Source organism: Malus domestica, chromosome 06, assembly GCF_042453785.1.
Source record: "Malus domestica chromosome 06, GDT2T_hap1".
NCBI classification, from domain to species: Eukaryota; Viridiplantae; Streptophyta; class Magnoliopsida; order Rosales; family Rosaceae; genus Malus; species Malus domestica.
This window is the reverse complement of record NC_091666.1, coordinates 24,765,903-24,788,451: the sequence shown is the minus strand read 5'-3', so window position 1 is coordinate 24,788,451 and position 22,549 is coordinate 24,765,903. Positions and strand designations below refer to the sequence as shown.

The following is a 22,549-nucleotide window of genomic DNA, read 5'->3' as shown; positions in this document are numbered from 1 at the left end:
CCACTTTTTTTTTTCTTCCCCTCTCTTGTGGCACGGTTTTGTGATGCACAGAAGAAACAACTTGGTCCGTCTATATCTATGATTTAATTAAACTTAAAATAATTATACAACAACATTTTATTGGGTAATAATTATTAAAGTATAGACCAAATCTTTGCTGAGGAGGAGAATTTGTTGCTATACCTGGGGGGTTCAACCACCACCTACCTTTTATCTTGGCCAACAAACCATGTTTATGAACAATCAATTCCTTTTCACTCCCATCTGTTGCTAACTTGGATTGTCAATTGCCATTGCAATGCAAGCCATCCCTCTCTCTCCCTCTCTCTCTCTCTCTCTCTCTATCTCTCTCTCTCTCTCTCTCTCTCTCTCTCACACACACACACACACACACACGCTTCAACTCTCCCACACGCTTAAATAAAATGTAACATGGGTTATATCTTTATAACAGAGATAGGGAGAGTGAGCAAGTTTGTCCCATGGTTACTTTCACCAGCCATCTGTAGATACTAGATAGTGAAAGTGAGGCATGCCCCACCTCCTATATTTCATCTCTTATTTCAACTATTGGGTTTTCTATTAAGAGAGAGATCAGAGGAACAAGGAACTCTCAGCTACGGCATTGCAGTCTGCACACTGAGACTCTTCTCTCTCTGACCCTAAACCATATTTAATCCATCGCCACTAATACTATTTAGGGATTGGTGTGTGTTTTTTGGGTCCTTATTAGCTTTGCTACATATGGCTGCAATGAGAAAAACCAAGTTGGTTTTAACGTTGGTCGGAAGAGTCATAAACGAGGCTGTGAGCTTCATTGTGTTTTCGGTTCTCGACCTTGTGGATTTCATCCTTTGTTTTGTGTATAAAGTTGCTGATTTTTTCATCGAAGCAGAATGGAAGCCTTGCTATTGCTCCTCCTCCAAGGAAACCATTACCGGCAGTGGCAAAATCTTGGTCTCCGAACAAGGTGAGTCAAAAATTGTCTGCCTTAGCTCAACCAAGCTGCAACTTGAGGAGATCTCGGACACGCTCTACACTCGCCCTTCGCTCTTGTCCGAGGTCTCAAAGCTGAGCATGAAGGAGATCAAGAAAGGAACTGCTCGATCGACCTTCTCGGTCAACTCTACCATTGTTGAAATGCTTGAAGGGAAGATTGGAGGCCAACATTTGCATCCAATCCCAAGGTGGTCGGACTGTGATTGCAAATTTTGCACATCTTGGACCTCTAATTGCACAGAAACACTCTTTGTTAAAACCGATGGACCTAGAGGTAAATTACCGATAATATATTTTTCATTTTCTTCAGCTCTACAAAAACATATATGTGACATTTTTTTTAATTTAATTGTTGTGATTTCAGAGTATAAGGGACAAGAAGATGTTCTATTCATACATGGGTTCATTTCATCATCAGCATTTTGGACAGAGACATTGTTCCCAAACTTTTCAAGTGCTGCAAAATCAAGTTTTAGACTTTTTGCTATTGATCTGTTGGGGTTTGGGAGGAGTCCAAAGCCAACCGACTCCATGTACACACTTAGAGAGCATCTGGAGATCATCGAAAGATCTGTGCTTGAACCCAACAATGTTAAATCCTTCCACATTGTGGCTCATTCATTGGGTTGCATTCTTGCCCTTGCTCTTGCCGTTAAACACCCTTCCTCCATCAAGTCCCTCACCTTACTTGCACCTGTAAGTTTTTTTAACATATTTATGACCCTTACACCACTCAAATCTTAAAATTAGATTCTGATTTAAAACCGCGCAGTTTTAAATATGACAACTGAATTCAGCGTACTTTTTTTCTTCTATTACACATTTTTGCTTATTTTTTGGCATTCTGATTGAAGACGAAAAGAAAAACCCAGATGATAAAAATACACTGTACAGAAGAAAAAAAAAAGTATGCAAAAATCATTTTTGCTAAAAATAAGCACAACATTAACCCGTAAATTGTTTTACATTCTTCAACAGTTGTATTATGTTGTCACATCCAGTAAAGGTGTACGTTTATATGGGTTATTATTTGTCCACAAGTTTGTGCATAGTTTTGGCTTTAAACCAGCTGATTTGAGTATTTTTCTAATGTATATTTTCTTAACATGTGACGTGGCAGCCATATTACCCAATACCAAAGGGAGAACAAGCAACACAATACGTGATGAGGAGGGTGGCGCCACGGCGGGTGTGGCCAGTGATTGCATTCGGCGCCTCCATTGCTTGCTGGTACGAGCACATCTCAAGGACTATTTGTTTGCTCATTTGCAAGAACCACCGGTTTGTGGAATTTCTTACCAAACTAATCACCAGAAACAGGTAAATTTTCATCAGCATCCTTTGTAGAATATTTTCTTGTGTTAAAATTCCTAACCACCCAATAAGCCTATTTTTAGACACACGAAATCATGTTATATAATCTTATCTGCCATTAATTTCCCAACCTTCAAAACGGTAGTTGTGGGACAACTTTTTAATTTTTTATGTGTGTTAGATTGATTGGTCCAACAGTGATGGCTAAATAGATCCTAAACCAACCCATCTGCAACCAGTAACTGCATGCTGGCAATCTGCTTGTGTGATGGTTGGGCTACCATAACTTTAGTAACTTTGATTTTTACCACCGTAATACAAAAAATGAAAACTTCCTTTTATTCATCAGCGTATATTGTTTTTAAATTGACACGTTCATTTTATGTTGCATTAAATACAACGCTGTATTTGATCAAAGATGTTAAGGTTCAAATTTATATTTCCTTGGTTGATAAGGAAAAGAAAATTTTGTAGATAATACTTGCATTTCTTATTGAGGATGAGCTCATTCCCCCTTTATTAACGTATCTAGACAGTACAAAATTTATATCATAACCTTTCAATTTCTTAATTTTCATTTGAAGATAATCATTACAAAAAATCATTTCAATCAAAGATTATTTAGTCATTTAAATGCATAGAACAAATTGACGGTGTAGGTATAAAGGAAGATAGTCATAATGAGCCATCCATTTATTTGAACGTTCGAATGATTAAATGATCTCTAATTCAAATGGTTTTTTGTAGGATTGATCTTCAAATGAAGATTAATAAATTGAACGATTTTGATCGTTGATTTTATTTGGTCAAGATACATTATTCGCCAATGAAAGAAAGTATTATCCAAAATCTTTTATTTCACCACATATAAACCTCATAGGTTTGATATACTTTTTTATTTTCTCTAGAGTTTGAGTAAAATTTTAAAATTAGGGAAGGTATGGTGCAATGGAATAAGACCATCCAAAGACGGGTCCAATTGTCATATTTCTTCTTCGTTGCGTGAGGGACATGGGTCAAATATATGTGACCAAATGTCACAACCGATGGAGACTTACAATTCCAAGTTCGAATTTAATTTTGTTTCTTCATTTATTATGCTGTAAAATGTAGCTGCAAGAGTTGATTCCCATATAAAAGTCGATACTTGCAGTGTGGCAGGTGATTCAATATATATATATATATATATATATATATATATATATATATATATATATATATATATATATGTATGTATGTATGTATGTATGTATGTATGTATGTATGTAGCATATTTTAAACATATATTATTATTCTAATGCAAGTAATAATTTAAACAAATTAAAATTAAATTACACAGATGAAAATACTGCACTAACAAATTTGGTTGTCTGTCTGCATAACATACTTTAAATATTAACATTTTTTAGACGTGCATCTACGTTAATAATTCTGAATTTACAAAGAAAGAGTCACTAAATGTTACAAGTAAATATACCAACTTTCGTAGCGAATTAATTAGTTTTCTTTTGTACACTACAGAATAAGGACTTTCTTGCTCGAAGGTTTCTTCTGTCACACCCATAACGCAGCATGGCACACATTGCACAACATTATATGTGGCACTGCCGGCAAGATGGAGAAATACCTAGACGCTGTCCGAGACAATCTAAAATGCGACGTAAATTTGTTTCATGGCAAAGATGATGAGCTTATCCCGGTCGAGTGCAGCTATAACGTGCAATCCAAAATTCCTCGGGCACGTGTGAAGGTGATTGACAAGAAAGATCACATTACCATCGTGGTCGGAAGACAGAGAGCTTTTGCTAGAGAGCTTGAGAATATTTGGAGAAATTCATCAAGGGATTAAGATAAATAACTAAGACCTTTAATCTGATGAGGGCATGTTGAGTCTATATGATTGCACGTCTTAATATCCAAATAGCAAAGAGGACGATATATAAAAGTAGCCTGAGTTAATATGAGATAATGGGAGGCTCAAATTTATCCCTCTTCAACTGCGGAGGTCTCAGGTAGGCATTCTAGCTAGCTAGCTAGACGATGTGAAAATCGCTACCCTGTGTATTGTGGGGTTGTCGTGGCCGAAACCCTAAGTCATAAAATTATCAGCAAGTTGATAAGATTAAAGTGAACATGAAATTCTGTAAAATTAAGCCTTGTTTTTTTTTCTTCTCCAGTTGTTGGTTTCAAGTGTAAGATTACATGGTAAATAATGGTTTCAAGTTTTATCATATGAATAGAATCTTGACAGGTATATAATAAGAGCGGAAGAAGTTGAGCAATAAACCACCTCCATTTTCTCTCTCCCTCTCTCATGGGTTCTCTCCTTGGTTCTTAGCTCTCTCTCTCTCTCTCTCTCTCTCTCTTTTCCATTTGTATGACTGTTCAAAGTGAGATGAATTGAACACTAGAATCGAAATTATGACAATGAGGAAAAGTTGGAAGTGGTGAATTACAATGACGAATACTCTTCTTTTTAATTTATTTTGTTTAGGGTTTAAACTCTCATTTTTCCAATAGTTTAATTAGTGTAGCCATTTAGTACTACATTTTAGTGGTATTCTTCTTCATTTGTAAGTGACAGGTCTTAGGTTCGATTCTCGTCAAAGGCGAATTTGAACCACATTATTGTTAGCACATTGTGAGGCTAAACTCATCCCTCTCCCCTTAGTGTAGATAATATCATTTGTTAAAAAATTGAATTTAGTGTAGAAACATAGAAATTCACAAATCCTTTTGAGATAATTGCAAGTAGCAAAGCTCTCCCACGGCTAATATTTATTGTGATGAACGATGTCTTAAGGGGTTTGATGAAGCCATGAGCTTGCTTCTCTAGGGAATAACAAATATAACGCTTGTATTGTTAAGTTTTCGCATTTTCCTCTCCTAGTATAGCTCCTAAAAAGAAATATAAATAATAGGAATTAGGTTTTGTCTTTATAATTTTTTATTGGGGACCATGACACCACATTTTTATACAACTTTTGACGTAAGTTTTTGTGGGGTCTACTACGTAATGTATTTTAAAGATCCGAACCGTCTGTCTTTTATAACATAATTAATAGGTCATCCTTGCAAAATAATTAGACAAAACGAAACCGTAATACATTCATTTGTAGTAAAGAAAATGGACGAATATGACTTTACACAGAAACTCTAAATCCTTAATCCAACGGTCATATGGTTTTGGATTTGAGTGATTTTTGGTAGACATAATCGATCTTTGAGAGAAGATAGACGGTTTGGATCATTGAAATACTTTAAGAAGTGGGTGGGCCTCACAAAAAAATGTGTAAAAAAAGTGGTGTCGTGTATTTGCCCTCATTTTATTATTATAAAAACATATATGGCGTTTACTGCAGTGACAGAAAGCAATTATGTATGTCCATACACTCTAGTGTGGGTTCAATCACCAATCCCCTTTTCCCCTACTAACTGACAATTTAACCTACTAACAACATAGTTTGTCAAAAAATTACTAAAAATATGACTTTACCTCTTGAAATTCAATTCCTCTAATTAAAACTCGACATATAAGTAAATTGATTTATATATTTTTAATTTTTGTTAGAATGTATTATAATATTTATACTTGGAATTTCTATATGGGTTATTTGTTAAAGAAAAATTGTTCATCATAATTATAGTGAGAATTTATATTAATTGACATGACTAGCTAGGGTGTTGTGGCATAAATGGTAAATATTTTGTGATAAAAGGACACTATTTGTCTGCATGGTAACTTATTTGATATTTGAGTTTTATTCGGATGTTTAATATTAGGTGGATTTGCTATTTAGTATTATGATCTAGTGGTATATTTCTTCACTTATAAGTGAAAAGTTTTATGTTCGATTCTCGCCAAAAAGGAATTTGAACCACATTATTGCTAGTTCATTGTGAGGCTTAGTCAATTTCTCTTCTTAATATAAATCATATTATTTGTTAAAAAAAAATATATTAGGTGGATTTTGTTTTAGGAACATGAGTCGCAAGACTCTATTTCTAAAGAACTCAAAAAAAATTTATACAAAAGCAGTTCTTTAACATAACTGCAAGCATAAAATGTCTCCAAAGTAATGACTCAAGTGGGGAAATATTGTTTCTAGAAGATAGTTTCTCAATCATGTGCCTCCAAGTGATGACAACTAATTCATACGTGTATTAACATTAAACTCTTAAAATATTACAAAGATTAAAACGTAGCAATTTAATCATTAAAACTTTTGGCACCTGGTGTAACTTCAAAACATTTCAATGATTAGAAAAATAACGACCCCTTTCTTTTTGTTTTGTTGTGATAGTCATCAAATATCAATGTGGAGATGTCACACTACTAAATTACTAAGTGGGTGTTGAAGACTCAATGCATTTATTTACTGAATGAAATATGTCGTTGTAAGTGGTAGATTATCATGGTGGTTAGGGTCTTTCGTTTCAAACCATTATGTTTCAGGTTTATACTCTCTTTCTTCTCTTAATGTAGATTAGTATTTGCCTACACACTTTGTGTGTATGAACAAATTTTTTTAGAAAATGAGAAGGACAGAGGGAGAGAGAAAACGTGGGGGAAGTGAGAGGTTTTTGTTTTTGGTTTTTATTTTTTATTTTTTTAATTATTTTTTAATATTGGAGGTATTTTAATATCACCTGTAGGTGAGGCTTCAATAAAAAACAGTAAAATTTGGACATGTGAAATTACATTATTGCCCATCATTTTTTGTGTGTGATAAAAGACTAAGTAGCCTTTTTCACCCTCTTTTGATTGACAAAGAAAGTTTTATTAATTAGTAGAGATTAATGTAAAATGCCACTCGTACTAAAAAAAGTTGTTTCCTTTAAAAAAAAAACAAAGAAATTTGATTTTAGTGGTTACATGGCGACCCATACAGGTACGAGGCACATGATGCTGTGGAGAGACCAAATTCCAGTGACCAAATTCAGAAATTTCTTGGCCAAAAAGGAAAGGAAATATGGTTGTAGTAGTAAATGCATGGTACTCTGTTAGGTATAATATACCAGGTCATCTTAATTGTTGGCATACTAATTTCTAAATTCTGATTACTACACGTCTTCTACAGTTCACAAACTACAAACATGTTCATAATAATTCAAGTACACGATTTTGACTTGTTGCCCCTAAATCTTGACATGAACTCGACTTCCATGGCCCAGGATTTATATTTGAGAGAAAATCTCCGCCCAACTTTGACGGCGTGATGTGCGCATTATATTTGTGAGTAATGCTTTACTTTTTCAGATGTCCGACTGTGAATTTTGTTCATGCATCATAAAAAGTTGACGCGATCAAATCTTCATATTCACACCGTGCAAAGAAAACATTCACATTAGGAAGACATAATTTACATATCTCACCCATTGCGAATAAGATATATTCACCGTATAAATTATATACTTAAAACAAATTTCATTTCTTAATTTCATTTGCAGATTATTGATCATTTACATTTAAATGTATCTATTAAATAGATGTTTTAGATGATTAAAAGATATCTAATTTGAATAATTTTTTTAGAGATGATCTTTAAATGAAGATTAAGAAATTAAACGGTTCTGATTATGAAATCTATGTGGTAAAGATACCTCAAATGAAGATTATCCAAAGTATTATATAATATATATATATATATATATATAGTAGGGTTGAATTGTTTCTGATATGTAGTGAGTAACTGAAGTGTGGGAGTTGGCGTAGAAATTTATATAAATAATAGTAAGGCAAATAGTTGATTTTTGTGCAGAGGGCTAGTATTCGTCCAGGTTGTTGAAGGATATTAACATATCGCGAGTCAGATCTTACGGTCTCTTTTGATATAAAGTACCACCAGTAGTGGCTAAATCAGCATATGGGCCAAGCCAACTACATTGACAGCACTGTAGGTTTGTATGTAATAGGTATTGATAGAAGCAAACAATATAGGTTGACAGGAATTAAGAAGAAATTTTTAGCTGTGATGGAAAAACGGATGATACACAATGTGTTTTTTGCAAATAGTGGAAAATTTTAATTTTTAAGCTATTAATTTTTTTAACACACATAACCCACCATTTATATAAGGATACGTAGTGTACCACTTCGTGTGACGATCATACTGAAAAATCTCTCAAAAGGAAGAAGGAAGGTGACGGTCGTACTACGAATTAATGTCATTATTCTAATTATGCTGTAACTGATAGATTTTGGCCCAAACGCTCGTATGTCACGTCACAACAGCGAGCTTGATGCGCTTTGCGTTTTCTTCCAAATGGTGGGTTATGGTCCCAAATCAGGCACTGGAGCACAAATATGCAAAGCTTTATTCTTGCTATCCAATATGTACCTTTTGACTTGATTTACAATCCATTTCACCATCTGATTTACATCAGTTTTAAGATTCACAGTTTTACAACTTTTTCTTTTGTCAAATAATTCGGCAACAACAGAAGCATCCGTCTCTCAACATTAGCATGACAAGAAACAAATTACAACCCCGCGTTCATTAAGCATCATAATTAAAGATATCAGGATAACAATCAATCGATGATGAGATGCAAGTTTCATAGCATAAAAGGATATGATAGAAATAGTCCAAGTAAAAAACAAACATCCGTTGTTTTTTTATAAAGAAAAGAATGTTGATGTGTCATCACTAATTGTAAATATCATTATCACTAACAAGTTTATTAACATGAGTAGCAAAAAAGTATTTTGGTGCGTATCTACAAAAATAAGGGCACACATACAAAATTGCATAAACTATAGAGGTATTAAATTGATGAGTCATACAATGAATCCTTGGGTGAGAATAAATGAGCATAGACTGAGACAAGACACGAGTGTCAGACAACCAATTTGGGTTCATGCTAGGGCGCTTGACTATGGAGGCAATTTATCTCCTACGAAGATTGATGGAACGATATAGAGATATGCAAAAGGATTTGCACATAGTCTTTATAGAATTGGAAAAAGCGTATAATAGGGTCATAAGAGAAATTCTGTGGCGGATTCTAAAGAAGAAAGGAGTACGAATAACATATATCCATATATCCAAGCAATAAAAGGTATATATGATGGGATTGTAGTAAAAACTCATGAAGGACAAACTAAAAGTTTTCTCATAACCATAGTGTTACACCAAGAATCAGCTTTAAGTCTTTATCTTTTTGCATTGGTAATGCACGAGTTAACGAGACATATTCAAGAAGATATCCCTTGGTGTATGCTTTTCATAGATGATATAATGTTGATAGATGAAACATAGGAGGAAGTAAATGCGAAGCTTAACATTTGGTGAGAAATGTTAAAATCTAAAGATTTTCGCCTAAGTATGTCAAAAATAAAATATATGGAGTGCAAGTTTAATGGGGTGAGTGAGAATTGGAGATCATGAAGTACCAAAGAGATCTTGCACAAAATATTTCTTGAAATAGAGGATCAAGTCCATCGATTAACCAACAATGCAAAAATGTGAATTAAAAAGCTAGTACCACTTTCTGCAAAATTTACCCGTGCATAAAATTGAGGAATGGATGGATGGCACGAAGGTTTTATTGTCCGTACCTCACCACGGAGGGGGAGGAGAAATGGGCCCTGCTTAGAAGTTCTTGAGCAGCTACTTGAGCTAACCCCACTATTAATAGTGGCTCATTCTTCAAGCCCATAGCATCTATATGTTCCCAAACTTTCGGCCTAAAACGTAGGAAACAAATACAATGGATACATGATGCATTACAACTAATTAACCAACTAATCTCTATATATAAAGCCATCAATAAATTGAACAATGTTTATTGGGATCATAAGTTTCACCAAAAATGTTTGGACAAAAATGCCCCCAAAACAAAAAATTACAAAAGCAGCCCAAAATAATGTAGGGGTATTTTTGTCATTTTAACATTGTTTTTTTAATAATTAATTATTTTTGTGTATATATATAATTTTTTTTTAAATTAGTACCTCACAATAGGCTAACAATAACGTGATTCTATCAGTTATTCATTAAATATTATTTTCTCTATTTTTAAACACGTTCAAAACATCTTGATAGGTGTGTAATGTGGATTATAAAAAAAATCTTTCGCATGCGCATAATAATGTGATTAAATTAGTTGTCAAATGATTTTTTTTTTTAACAAACGATATTATCTACACTAAGGAGGAGGGGATGAGTGTGGATGCAAATTTCTTCCTCCTTGATCTTGGACAATTTTGCACCTACAAAACAATTAACACCTTAGGTTAAGGCCAAGAGCCTCACGCGCCCACGATGAATGGGGGGGGCTTTGGCCGAAGAACCTCCGATGTCAAAGTTAGAATTTAGAGAGAAATAGTGTTTAGAGAATTTTGGGATTTTTGCCAAAGTGTTGGAATTGGCTTTTTTGGTGAGAATGAGAGTATATTTATAGGGATAGGAGGTGGCTAGGGTTTTTGTGTTTGATTTAGGTTTAATTAGCCAATTTATTTGCCTATTAAACATAAAATGAATGTTTTGGTGGTTTTTGGAATTAATTGGCTAGTTAATTAGGGTAATTAAAAAGGGAAAATAGTGGAAAAGGTGGAGAATAAGATGGTTTACTTTTCTTGATGGGATTGGCCGGCCATTTTAGTAGTTTTAGGTTTGGATGGGTGTTTCAATTGATAATTAAGGGATTGATTAGGTAATTAATCCCTTAATTAGTCAATTATTATGATTTTAGGAAATATGAAAGGAATAAGTATATTATTTAGCTAATTGATTAGCTAAATAATGAAATGGGAAATATATGAATAAATTAGGTTTTAAGTTGATACCTATTTTGGGCACTTTTGACTTGGTTGAGGGATAATTGCATGCTGCTTGCGCGTAGGAATCCCGGTATACCTCAAGGGTAGTTTTGTCTTTTTTGTCAAAAATCCACGTGTCGCCTTGTGATTATTTTTGGCTCCACAATGAGTTTAATCTCACAATGAGTTAGCAATACTGTGATTCAATCAGTTGTTTATTAAATATTATTTTCTCTATTCATAATGTAAATTCAACAGAATGTAGATGGAAATTGAAAGACTGATTTTATTATGTGAATTCAGCTGCTTTGATTGGTTTATGAGGGGTTTCTTCTAGCATGATCTAAAATTATTCATTTACTTCCAATATTTGACTTTCCTTTTGTCAATTCACGCATATAAATACATTTAAAACGTGTAATTAAGTAGTGCGTAACACATTGTGATTCAAAAAATGCTTTCTGCATGCACGAAGCTAGTCAAATGTATATGAGGCTAATGGAGGCAAGATGCAAGTTTACACAAAAAACTAATTAGATATTGGTTTGTTCCAAGGTTGCCGGATAAAATTACACGAAAAGCCCACCCAATTTCAAAGGGGTCAAAACAGGTGGGCCGTTGGATGAAATTTTAAAGGCTCAGATCACTTGATCCGGTTGCCTTGGTGGAAGAGATCTGGAAAGGATCTCTTCTCCACTTTGGGCTTTGTCTTTTTAATATAGTACATAGATTGGTTGCTTAAAAACAAGCAGGAGTTCCTGCTCTCACCTAATAACAATTTGACAAGTGTCCAAGTTGTTAGTTCAAGTTTTAACTTGTCAAGTTGTTGTTGAAGGCCAAGATGTTCCCCAAAGCGGCAAAAAGATCTAAGCTAGCCTCAAAACTACAGAGCCGGTCGGATTCATAAGCAATTCCTTCCTGCTTGTTTTTAAGCAGCGAAGCCTTGTTCTTTAATATAAGTGGCCAAATTAGGCATGTTGGGCCACGTCTGATAACTGATACAATAATGAGTTTCATTGTTGTTATTAAACAAAGTTTTTTGTGTTATTTGTTAAGAAAAAGATTTGTGAAACTTTTTTTTAATTAGTTTACTATTAAAATAGGGAAGGAAGACTAATAATCTAAGTTTAGGGGATAAATGGGGTTCAAGGAGGGTTCTAGCCTTCTAGGGTACTTTAAGGAGAGTTTTAATAACAACTCACTCTTCAAAATACAAAGTTACTACCTTTTCAATTTAACAAATTGGTGTCCACGATATACTAATATTATTTACTTATGCACAACTTAATCATAGAGTACAAGTTGGATGGATGAAGTAGAACAATGTATCATGTGTGTTGTGCGACTGTCATATGCCACTAAAACTCAAGGGAAAACTTTATAGGATGACAATAAGACCATCAATGTTTTATGGCACGAAACGTTGGAGGTGAAGCATCAATGCGTACAAAAAATGAGTGTAACAGAGATGAGAATGCTTCGTTGGATGTGTGGGCACACGAGAAAGGACAAGATTAAGAACGAGGATATCTAAGGTAAATTAGGAGGTGCCGAAATTGAAGAAAAGATGAGAGAAAATTAGTTAAGGTGGTTTGTATATGTGAAACGAAGACCTACATGCACTCCGCTTAGAAGATGTGATTACGAGACAGAGGTTCAGAGTCAAAGGGGTAGATGAAGACGTAAGAAGACTTGAAAAGAGACTCTAAGAAAAGACTTGGACTACTTGGATCTAACGGAAAACATGACACAAAACTGAGTACAGTGACATTCTATGAGTCATATAGTTGACTCCACCTAGTGGGATAAGATTTTTGTTGTTGTTGTATTCACCCAATCACGTTTCTTTTCTAAAAGTATAATATTTAAAAAGAACAATAAAATTTGAGAGCAGGTTAAATCGTTGAGAGCCGATTAAAGTCATAAACTTTAAAGGTAATAAAAAAAGTGTCACGTAAGTTAACAAATGACACTTTTAAAGTGAATTTTGGGAATCCCTTAGAGATGCTCTAACAACGACGCTTCAAAATGGAGGACAGAATGTACTATTATATATGGGGCTATGGAGGTAATTATATCCTCTAGAACAATTTATGTTTATGTCATTGGTAAATGATCAGTGGCAAAAAAAATTTAGGGTTTACGATAACCACTGATGCATGCGCATGAGCAGCCCACGAGGGTGAATTTTCAGCACGTGTTCCATAGATGAGCAACATTTCAAGATTCTGGTTTTGTTTAGTAAACGCTGGGCTAACAAATTAGGACATGTCAACAAAAATCACACATGTTTTTCATTTTGTATTTTCAGTATTTTTCTTAGCCCATCTAGAATCTTTGTTTCTCTTTCATCATGGGTTTAATGTGTGTTTTCAAAGTCTCTTCAAGATTCATGAATATTTGTATGAATGAATTTGGTCACCTGGTGTCTTATTCCAAACATCATACATAGACCTAGTGATCGTGTCGTGTTTATTGTATTCAGATTGTTTTTGTAACATCTCGATATCTTAATAGATCAAGTTGTGTCAAACTTGTTAAAATGAATGAGTAATATGACTCGCTCGACCTGTTAAAATTAACAGGTAATATGGCATGACCCATCACCTATTACAGAAAATATATTTTACTTAAAAAATAATCACATGAAAAACGTCATACTAAATTAGTATCTACATACTACGTTATCACTAAATACTATCTACATACCCTAAACCTAAACTCTAAAAATCCAAATGACAATGTAACCATCGACAAGTGCAAGAGATGTGATCACGAGCGTTGGCATAAAGTTTTCACATTTTTCGCACTTGTAAATTATTTATTATGAATTATTACACATTTTCAACTCCACCTAAAAACACAGTTCATGAGGGTTTGGAGGGTTTTAAAAATCCAAACGACGATGTATCCATCATCAAAGCGTTTTTCATATTTGTTTCACATTTTTCACACTTGTAAAAATTATTATGAATTTTAAATGTAATTTAATTTGTAGTTAAAAATTACCAAACTATATATATATATATATATATATATATATATATATTTTAGGAATTGATACGGGTGACCCAATAACGACCCGATTAAATAAAATGTTGATTCGAAATCTGTTGTTTTCGTCTCATTTCCTGTTAGGTTTATAGTTCGTGCAAGAAGTTGGAAGATCTAATCATACAAGCATGGTACATGATCCGTTGGAGAATAGACATTTCAAAATTTTAGTAGAACTTATGAGCCGTTTGAGAAATATCATTTCATTTTCAATTTTTGTTTTTGTGCCAGAAAGAAAGTATATGAGATAAATGAGATTATAAGAAAATAAATACATAAAAATTATAACACTTCAAATAATTTTTCCATTTTTTGTTTTAGTTTCGATTTATTTATCATTATATGAGATAAATGAGATTATAAGAAAATAAATACATAAAAATTATAACACTTCAAATAATTTTTCCATTTTTTGTTTTAGTTTCGATTTATTTATCATTCTATACACATTCCTTTTTAATTTCTTCCCGCATCCTTCATTATGCATTCTTCCTAACTTTCACATACTTTTTCAGAATCTATTACACAAAAGACTAAAACAAAAACTAATTAAAAACGAAATAGAAAGAGGCCTTCATAATTACGATGTTGACTATTCAATAAAAGTTTTTATTCTTTAGAATGTAAAAGTACTTAGTTTTGAGTTTCATAAATTATCTCTTTAGCACATATACGATATATTTATCTCTTTAGCACAAAAACTAAAAATAAATAAAAACAAAATGTATACAGTCTTAATTTGGCTTTGTATTGCAATGGAAGTTTGCATTTATCTAACAAAAGTAAAAATAAAGTCTAATATTATTGAATCCCCGGTCTCAAAAAATGGAACTTGGTGAGAAGCTACCATTTTATAATTAAATTACTGACTGGTACTTTTCTTCTTTCTTGTAACATCCAATATCATCCAGGGAGTGGATCCTATAAGCCTTATATGTATATTCTCATCTCTACTTAGGACGAGGCCTTTTGGGAGCTCACTGGCTTCGGGTTCTATCGTAACTCCGAAGTTAAGCAAGTTCGCGAGAAAGCAATCCTAGGATGAGTGACTTACTGAGAAGTTCTCGTGTGAGTTCCCAGAAACAAAACCATGAGGGCGTGGTTGGGGCTCAAAGCGGACAATATCGTACTACGACGGAGTCGAGCCCGGAATGTGGTGGGGGCCCGAGCCGAGATGTGACATTTCTTGTAATGGTTTTTAGTTCTTATATTTTTTATTTTTGGGACTGATTTGCTAACTTTGGTCTTTTTGCTTTTTACATTTCCGTGTTTTGTGCTTGAGACGTGAGACTATATGTAGGCAGGAACGGATGGATAAGAGTGGTGGGAGAAAGGGAAATGTATAAAGAAAAATGAATTATAACCAAAAAAAAAAAAAAAACTTAAAATAATAATTTTTTTTTTTTGTCAGAAAATAGTTTTTAATTTTATATTTGTTGTTTTCATTTTATATTCCTTTACCTATATATTTCTTCACACATATTTTTCCACCATTTTTTTTATATCTCTAGTTTCTTCTATGTATTTTCCTCCATCACTAAACAAAAATAAAACTAAAAACCAAAAAATAGCTATACGTAGACCAGCATATTTCATGTAAATATTTGATGAGTGATGTTAATTAGAGAGACCATATATTTATATTAGATTGGTGTACTCTATATATATATATATATATGATGTAACAAGTGATACATACAATTAATATCCAATGAGGTAAAGTCATTAGTTAACGTGACATGTACAAGTTACCTAGTAGTATTTTTCATATTCGATACACCAATATCGCACATGGTGTATATAAAGATATGCAATAGTTTCTCACATATTCTTCAGAGAGAGATATAGGAGATGAATAGGTTAGCTTATTAACTACTGATATCATCGTTGCAAGAAGAACCAACATTTAGGGACTTGGAAAACAATCCAATACATAACTAATTTACGCATATTTCCCTCCTAAAACTTGGCGGACACATCTTCAATTTTGAGTTACAACTATAACAAGGAAAAAAGAATGAGTTCGTCACCAATACCCAAAATCATTCCTCATTAGCAAGGGAAACTAATTATTGAATTGTAACTTCTAGTTGTACCATCTATTTATAATAGCAATTCTCAGGGCCTCCTCACTTGTGAAACCCTGAGGCACTCTCGCTACAACATCTTGAAGCATCAACCCTTTAACACTTGATATGCTTGCATGATAAACTTGTAACTCCAGGTCTTTGAGTGCATTCATCAATCTAGCATTAGGGTAATCGCAGTCCGGACACTGAACTCGTATCATGGCTTCTGAGCCTACGATCTTCATTTCTATTTCCATAGCCCCAGCTGCTCTATTATTATAACTTGATGATAGCCGCGGCCTTGTTTGATGAGGATCAATTATGGAGCTGGTGGTTTGGCCTCCAATGTCAACAACGGGCTTCAGGTGTTGTGCTTGGATTTTGGCCTCCAGTTGCTCAACCCTTGCTTTCAGCTCATTGATGTATACAACTGCATCAGAAAGTAAAGAAGCTTTGTCCATTCTGGAAACATTGGGAACAACGGCGCGGAGGGCATAGAATCGACGGTTAAGCTTCTCTCGCCTCTGTCTCTCTGCCTCAACATGGTTTATTGGTGTTTCTGATCTACCACTTTCACGGTTTGATGAGCGTCCTCTCTTTTTCAGTCGTATGTTCTCCATATTCTCAGAGGTGAAATTTCCAACAGAGTCGGAAGGTCCTGAGTCGGATGATCCACCCATAGTCACAGGAGGTACTTCTTTTGTACCACCTTCACGTCAAAATATTAAACATCAAAGCAATGAAAAATTGGGAGGAGTGTACAAAAACACAAATATCAACAAGATATCGGTATTTAGAGAAATTAGCTGAATATTTTAAGTAAAATGCCCTAAATAAAAGATCAGGAAAATATTTTTAAGTGAAGGGAGAAAAGACCGCTTGGTACCAATAGTATGAATCTACAGTACCGTTATCAATAGACCCTGGATCTGTAAATTGGTATTTGGTATTGTTACCATCCAAACACTCATAGTATTGAAAATTTTCGGACCAATTTCGTTACCTTGTGTTGTCCAGTCTCTTTGTTCAGCTCCCGAAAACATTCCACTTTCTAGTAGCGGAACAAGTACATGGTCCTCACGGCTGCTGCTCAGCTGCTTTGAGACCATGTTGTTGTTGTTCTTTGATCCGAAAAGCGACTTTGATATCTGCACAAGATCCCAATCTACTTTGATCGCATCCAAAGAAGCTAGTTCAACTACTCCGCATGAAGTTGCAATACAAACCAAAGTTTGAATTCCATGCATTCTTGCTTTCTTCACTCTCTCACACTCATAGAACTGAAGCTCATGATCACCTGCCAGCCAAACAAAACCACCAGAACAAAACGTACGGCCCAGAATGTTACTATTACCGTGGCCGGCAGTAAATGACTGGGTTAAAGAGTCAGTGTAAAAGTAAAACCACTCAGCGTCGGTAACGTCTCCACCATCCAAATCCATGCCTTCATAGAAAAGAGCTTCAACTTCTCTGCTAATCCCCTTCTTCCTCTCCACAACTTCGAAAACATTGGCTTTGTTGTAACTTTGTATGGAGGCCAAGTCCCTAGTGCTTCGAAAGTGGCCACCAGCCCACGACAAAGAAACTAGGTCATCGCTGTCTTTTGATGAGGCTTGCCAGAAAATTGAATAGACCCACCGTACGGGCCTATTCTGAATTATGAACTGGAGACGTTGAAGTGTGGGTGAGTTTTCTTGACCAAAATTGTATGAAGAACAGGAGGAATTAGTCCCCTCCATGGCTCTCTCTCTCTCTCTCTCTCTCTCTCTCTCTCTCTCTCTCTCTCTCTCTTCTATACAACGAATATTAGGTAAGGCGACAAAGTAAGTCAGAAATGAACGGTAGAATCCAATACATATTTTTACTAAAAATATAACTTTAGCCCTTAAAACTTAATTTTCTCTACATAAACCCCGACATAAGTTTTTTTTCTTGAATAAAACCCATTGATTAGATTCTACAGCAAATTCATTAATTATGTTTGACTTCAAATATTAAAAAAATTTCGGATGACTAAAATACCCCTATTTGAATTTTTGTTAACCCTATTTAAATGTTTGATGTACATAATTAATGCACGGATGGTAATGGAGAATTAATGATTTTACAAAAAAAAAATATTAATGTTATAAATTCATTGCTTAATATATAATAACATAAAACATGTCTAATATATGTTATTATACATGCTTAATTGAGTCAATAAAATTATATTTTACATATGAATGTAGGTAAATTATTTCACACACACACACATATATATGCCTGATATATGTAAAATTCATGTAAAATAATTTACCTACAAAAAAACATTTGATTCAAATAGTGCACCTACTATTAAATTTTTAAAATGTTAGATTGCTTAAAAAAAAAAAAATAATATACCCAGTATATGTAAAATACATGAAAAATAATGTAGCTACATAATAACAAACCCATATATGCAAATACATGCAAACTAATTTACCTTATAAATTCATTGTTTAAGTTTTAAAAGAAACAATGTTTCTACTAGTTTTTTTTTCTTCCAAAAATAAAGTACCTATTATTATGAAAATTGTGTACCTATTGTGTAATTTAAAAAAAAAAATTACATATTGTTTATTTTTATTTTTATGAAAATAATGTAACTATTGTTTAGTTTTTACAAGAAACAATGCATCTACTAGTTTATTTTTACCTATTTTGGTTTTAATTTTCACAAGTTAATGTATCTACTTTTTCAATAGAATGAATATTGACCTAATTAGATTTGGATTAGGCGATTTCACATAAAAGAAGAAAAGAACTTCTTCTCTTCTTTTTTTTTTTTTTTAAATTAAAAGCAAAAAAAACTTAAACTAATTGAATGTTGTTGACAAACAAAAGATAATAAATTAAAAGTCTACAAAAAACAAAACCGTAATAGCCATATTAATGTTGGTGGCATGGTGTTGTAAATAAATTTAAATGTATGGACATCTTTTATCTTACTTGGCATTAAATTCAAAATTTGGGTTTTATTTAGATGTTTTAATATAGGTGTGTTTATATCTAGAGTTCAACAATTGTAAGGGGCTAAATCTAAAGCACCCTTTTTTTATGGCTTTTTAGCCAAAATGGTCACTGAGATTTGTCTAACTCCTCACTTTGGTCCTTGAGATTTGTCTAATTCCTCACTTTGGTCCCTGATATTTGAAATCAAGATAAATGGTCACTGAGATTGTTCATCATCAATCATTTTGGTCATTGGGTGAAAATTTATGTTAAATAAGGATCAAAATGAAAAAAATTACCCTCAATATAATAAACAATAGCCAAAATGATTTGACAAAAATTGAGGGTATTTTTGTCATTTTATTCTTATTTTTTTGAAACTTTTCATGGAATGACTAAAATGATTGATTATAGACAAACTCAGGGACTAATTATATCGATTTCAAATCTCAAGGACCAAAGTGAAGAGTTATGCAAATTATAGGGACCATTTTGGCTAAAAAGCCTTTTTTTATTTAAGAAATTTCGGTGCGTACGAGTAACTCTAATTGATATGGAACATAGAATTGAAGCAAGAGGATGAGAATAAATGGAGTAAGAAACTGATCAGTGAGCGAGGTTCTAGGACTAATAAACGAGCATCTAGTGTTGAATAAAACACAAAGTCTCACATCAGTCATCTCACAAAACAAATTACAACCTATATTAAATAGTTTTACTTTTAAGTACATTGATGATTTTTTTGCATAAAAACCCTATACTTATTAATTTCATGATGGATTAAGTGGAGATAATATCAAAGGAAAACTAATGAAAAGAGCTTCAAAAATTTTCATTTTAATAAAAAATCATCCACTAACTTTATTTAATAATAAGGACAAAAGAATAAAATAAAAAAACATAAAAAACCCAACTTGAGCTGGATGCTTCCCCACCCTGCCCCCTCTTTTCCACACTGTACTTTTTGTCCCATTGTCAGTTAGCTTAATAGATTTTTTTTAATTTTATTTTTTGGCTTAGAATAAGAAAAAGACTTCAATTTTTGTGGTGTTGTTTTCCAATAGTAGTCAAGATGAAGAGAGATTTTTCAATATGTCCGGAATACGGAGTGGTACACCACATGTCTCTATACAACTTGTGAGATTCTTGTGTTAAAAAATTAATAACATAAAAAATAAAATTCCCCACCACTTATATAATAACACATGGTATACCATCTGTGTTACAGGTACAAGGAAAAATTCATCCAAGATGACACTTAAGCTCAATAAATTGGATGAAGAGCTACATTTATTATTGTAGATATGTAAAAAATGTGAGGCAATTTTAATTTGGTAATTGAAAACAGCTTTTTAAATATAATTATTGAGAACATAATCGTTCTTTGTATTATATAAGTTGGTTTGATTCATGGACTCACTCTAATTGCATAGCCTTGCCAAAGGTAGTTTCTGATCATAATCCTCTTATTTTTTTCTGCTTCAAGAATTTTGAGTAGTGGTCCTCGTCTTTTTCGTTTTCAATCAATGTGGGTTTAACATCCATCTTTTCGGGAAACTGTTACTCAATGTTGGTTGAATACAGGTGTCTGCAGTTGCCCTATTTTATCATGCTGCAAAAATTGAAAGCTCTAAAAGTTTGTTTGCACCAATGGAATTCTTCTGTTTTTGGTGATGTTCATAATAGAATGGCTGATGCTCGTCATAATCTCTCTATGATTCAATAGAGAATTTCAAATGAGGGTCAATGACGTTCTTTTTGAAGAGGAGATTGTTGCCAAGGCTAAAGTAATGGAATCTCTCAAAATGCAGGAGGCCTTTTCGAAAGATAGAGCTCGTGTTAAATGGTTGACTGAAGGGGATCGAGATTCTTCTTTTTTTCATGCCTATGGACGCATCAAATCCTCTAGCACTTGTATTGGTTATGTGCAAGATGAAAATAATATGCTTACTGATCCGCTGACTATTGAGAACGTACCATATTGTTAATTTTTATAACACTTTGTTTGGTTCTTCTGTTACTTCTTTAGGTATTGATGAGGTTTGTGAGGTTATTCAGCCTATGGTCACTAATTCGGAAAATGATCTTTTATCTGCATTGCCTACTGATGAGAAAATCAAAGAGGTAGTTTTTTCTTTAAGTGCTTCTAGTGCGCCTGGGCCAGATGGTTTTCCAAGTTTTTTCTATCATCATTGTTGGGATATTGTTGGCTATGATGTTGTTCAATTTGTGAAACAAGTCTTTGAGTCAAATTGGTTATACCCTAATGCCAATAATAATTTCTTGGTGCTAATACCGAAGGTAGAATGAGCTATATTGATTACCCAATTTAGACCTATTGCCTTGGCAAATTTTCTTTTCAAGATTATACCTAAAATTTTGGCAGTTCATCTTTCTCATGTTGTTGCACGCATTATTTCTCACAACAAGTTGCTTTTATACGTGGGCGACGTATCACAGATTGTATTGGCCTAGCTTCAGAATGCTTCAATGTGCTTGACAAAAAATCTCATGGTTGTAACATTGGAGTTAAAGTTGATATAGCTAAGGCTTTTGGTACATTAAATTGGTCTTTCCTATTGTGGGTGCTTACTAATTTTGGTTTCTCCAACTGTTTTGTGGATTGGGTTTCTACCATCTTGAGATCTGCTATATTGTCCATCTTAATAAATGGTTCCCCTCGTGGCTTTTTCTCTTGTTCTCAGGGAGTGCGGCAAGGGGATCCTCTTTCTCCGTTGCTTTTCTGTGTAGCTGAGGAAGCTTTATCCAGGGGTTTGAGTCGGCTCCAACTTGATGGGCTTACTAAGCCATTTTGTGCTCCAAGAGGTTGTATTTCTCTTTTTCATGTTCTTTATGCAGATGTTCTCTTCATTTTCTATAGAAGTAATGTTATCACTCTGTGTAATCTGCAAGGTTTCTTAGATAGATATAGTAGGGCCTCTAATCAATATATCAATAAGGATAAAAGTACTTTCTACTTGGGTTCAACTTCAAGGCATCACAAACTTGTGGTTAAGTGATACTTGGGGTTCAAAGAAGGTAAAGTACCATTTGTCTATTTAGGAGTTTCGATTTTTCGTGGCAAGCCTTGAAGGTGTCATCTTCATGCTTTGGTAGATAAAGCTAAAGCTAAGTTAACAAGTTGGAAAGGGAAACTTTTAACAATGGCAGGAAGAGTTCAACTTATTCAATTAGTTTTCCAAATTATGCTTTTGCATAGTTTCTTTGTTTATCTGTGGCCTTCTTCCTTGTTGAGGTCTCTTTCATGATGTGCTTACAATTTTATATGGTCCGGTGACGTGACTTCAAAGAAAATTGTCACAGTTTCTTGGTCTCAAATTTGTGCACCAAAATGAGGGTGGTTTAGGATTAC

General features: G+C 33.7%; 2 protein-coding genes across 2 annotated transcripts; one reads left to right on the top strand and one right to left on the bottom strand.

The window, feature by feature from the left end:
• The first annotated feature begins 264 nt into the window (after positions 1-264).
• LOC103437433 (probable lysophospholipase BODYGUARD 3) lies at positions 265-4,599 on the top strand. Its single transcript, XM_008375903.4, has 4 exons — positions 265-1,273; positions 1,364-1,695; positions 2,120-2,319; positions 3,835-4,599. The coding sequence occupies exons 1-4, from the start codon at positions 745-747 to the stop codon at positions 4,160-4,162; spliced, it is 1,389 nt and encodes a 462-aa protein (XP_008374125.1). The 5' UTR covers positions 265-744; the 3' UTR covers positions 4,163-4,599.
• An 11,392-nt stretch (positions 4,600-15,991) lies between these two features.
• On the bottom strand, positions 15,992-18,024 carry LOC103409635 (transcription factor bHLH14-like). The gene is made up of 2 exons (XM_008348440.4): positions 17,204-18,024; positions 15,992-16,909 (listed from the first exon to the last, which is right to left on the bottom strand). Exons 1-2 carry the CDS (start codon positions 17,937-17,939, stop codon positions 16,218-16,220), a joined length of 1,428 nt encoding a protein of 475 aa, XP_008346662.3. The 5' UTR covers positions 17,940-18,024; the 3' UTR covers positions 15,992-16,217.
• Positions 18,025-22,549: the final 4,525 nt, after the last annotated feature.

What these genes read in the sequence shown, in the direction of transcription:
- LOC103437433 (XM_008375903.4), top strand. Translation starts at nt 745, where the DNA reads ATGGCTGCAATGAGAAAAACCAAGTTGGTTTTAACGTTGGTCGGAAGA. An exon ending in CCCTCACCTTACTTGCACCT is followed by an intron (nt 1,696 to 2,119) that starts GTAAGTTTTTTT and finishes GTGACGTGGCAG; the next exon opens with CCATATTACCCAATACCAAA. An exon ending in AAACTAATCACCAGAAACAG is followed by an intron (nt 2,320 to 3,834) that starts GTAAATTTTCAT and finishes TGTACACTACAG; the next exon opens with AATAAGGACTTTCTTGCTCG.
- LOC103409635 (XM_008348440.4), bottom strand. Translation starts at nt 17,939, where the DNA reads ATGGAGGGGACTAATTCCTCCTGTTCTTCATACAATTTTGGTCAAGAA. An exon ending in AAGAGACTGGACAACACAAG is followed by an intron (nt 16,910 to 17,203) that starts GTAACGAAATTG and finishes TTTGACGTGAAG; the next exon opens with GTGGTACAAAAGAAGTACCT.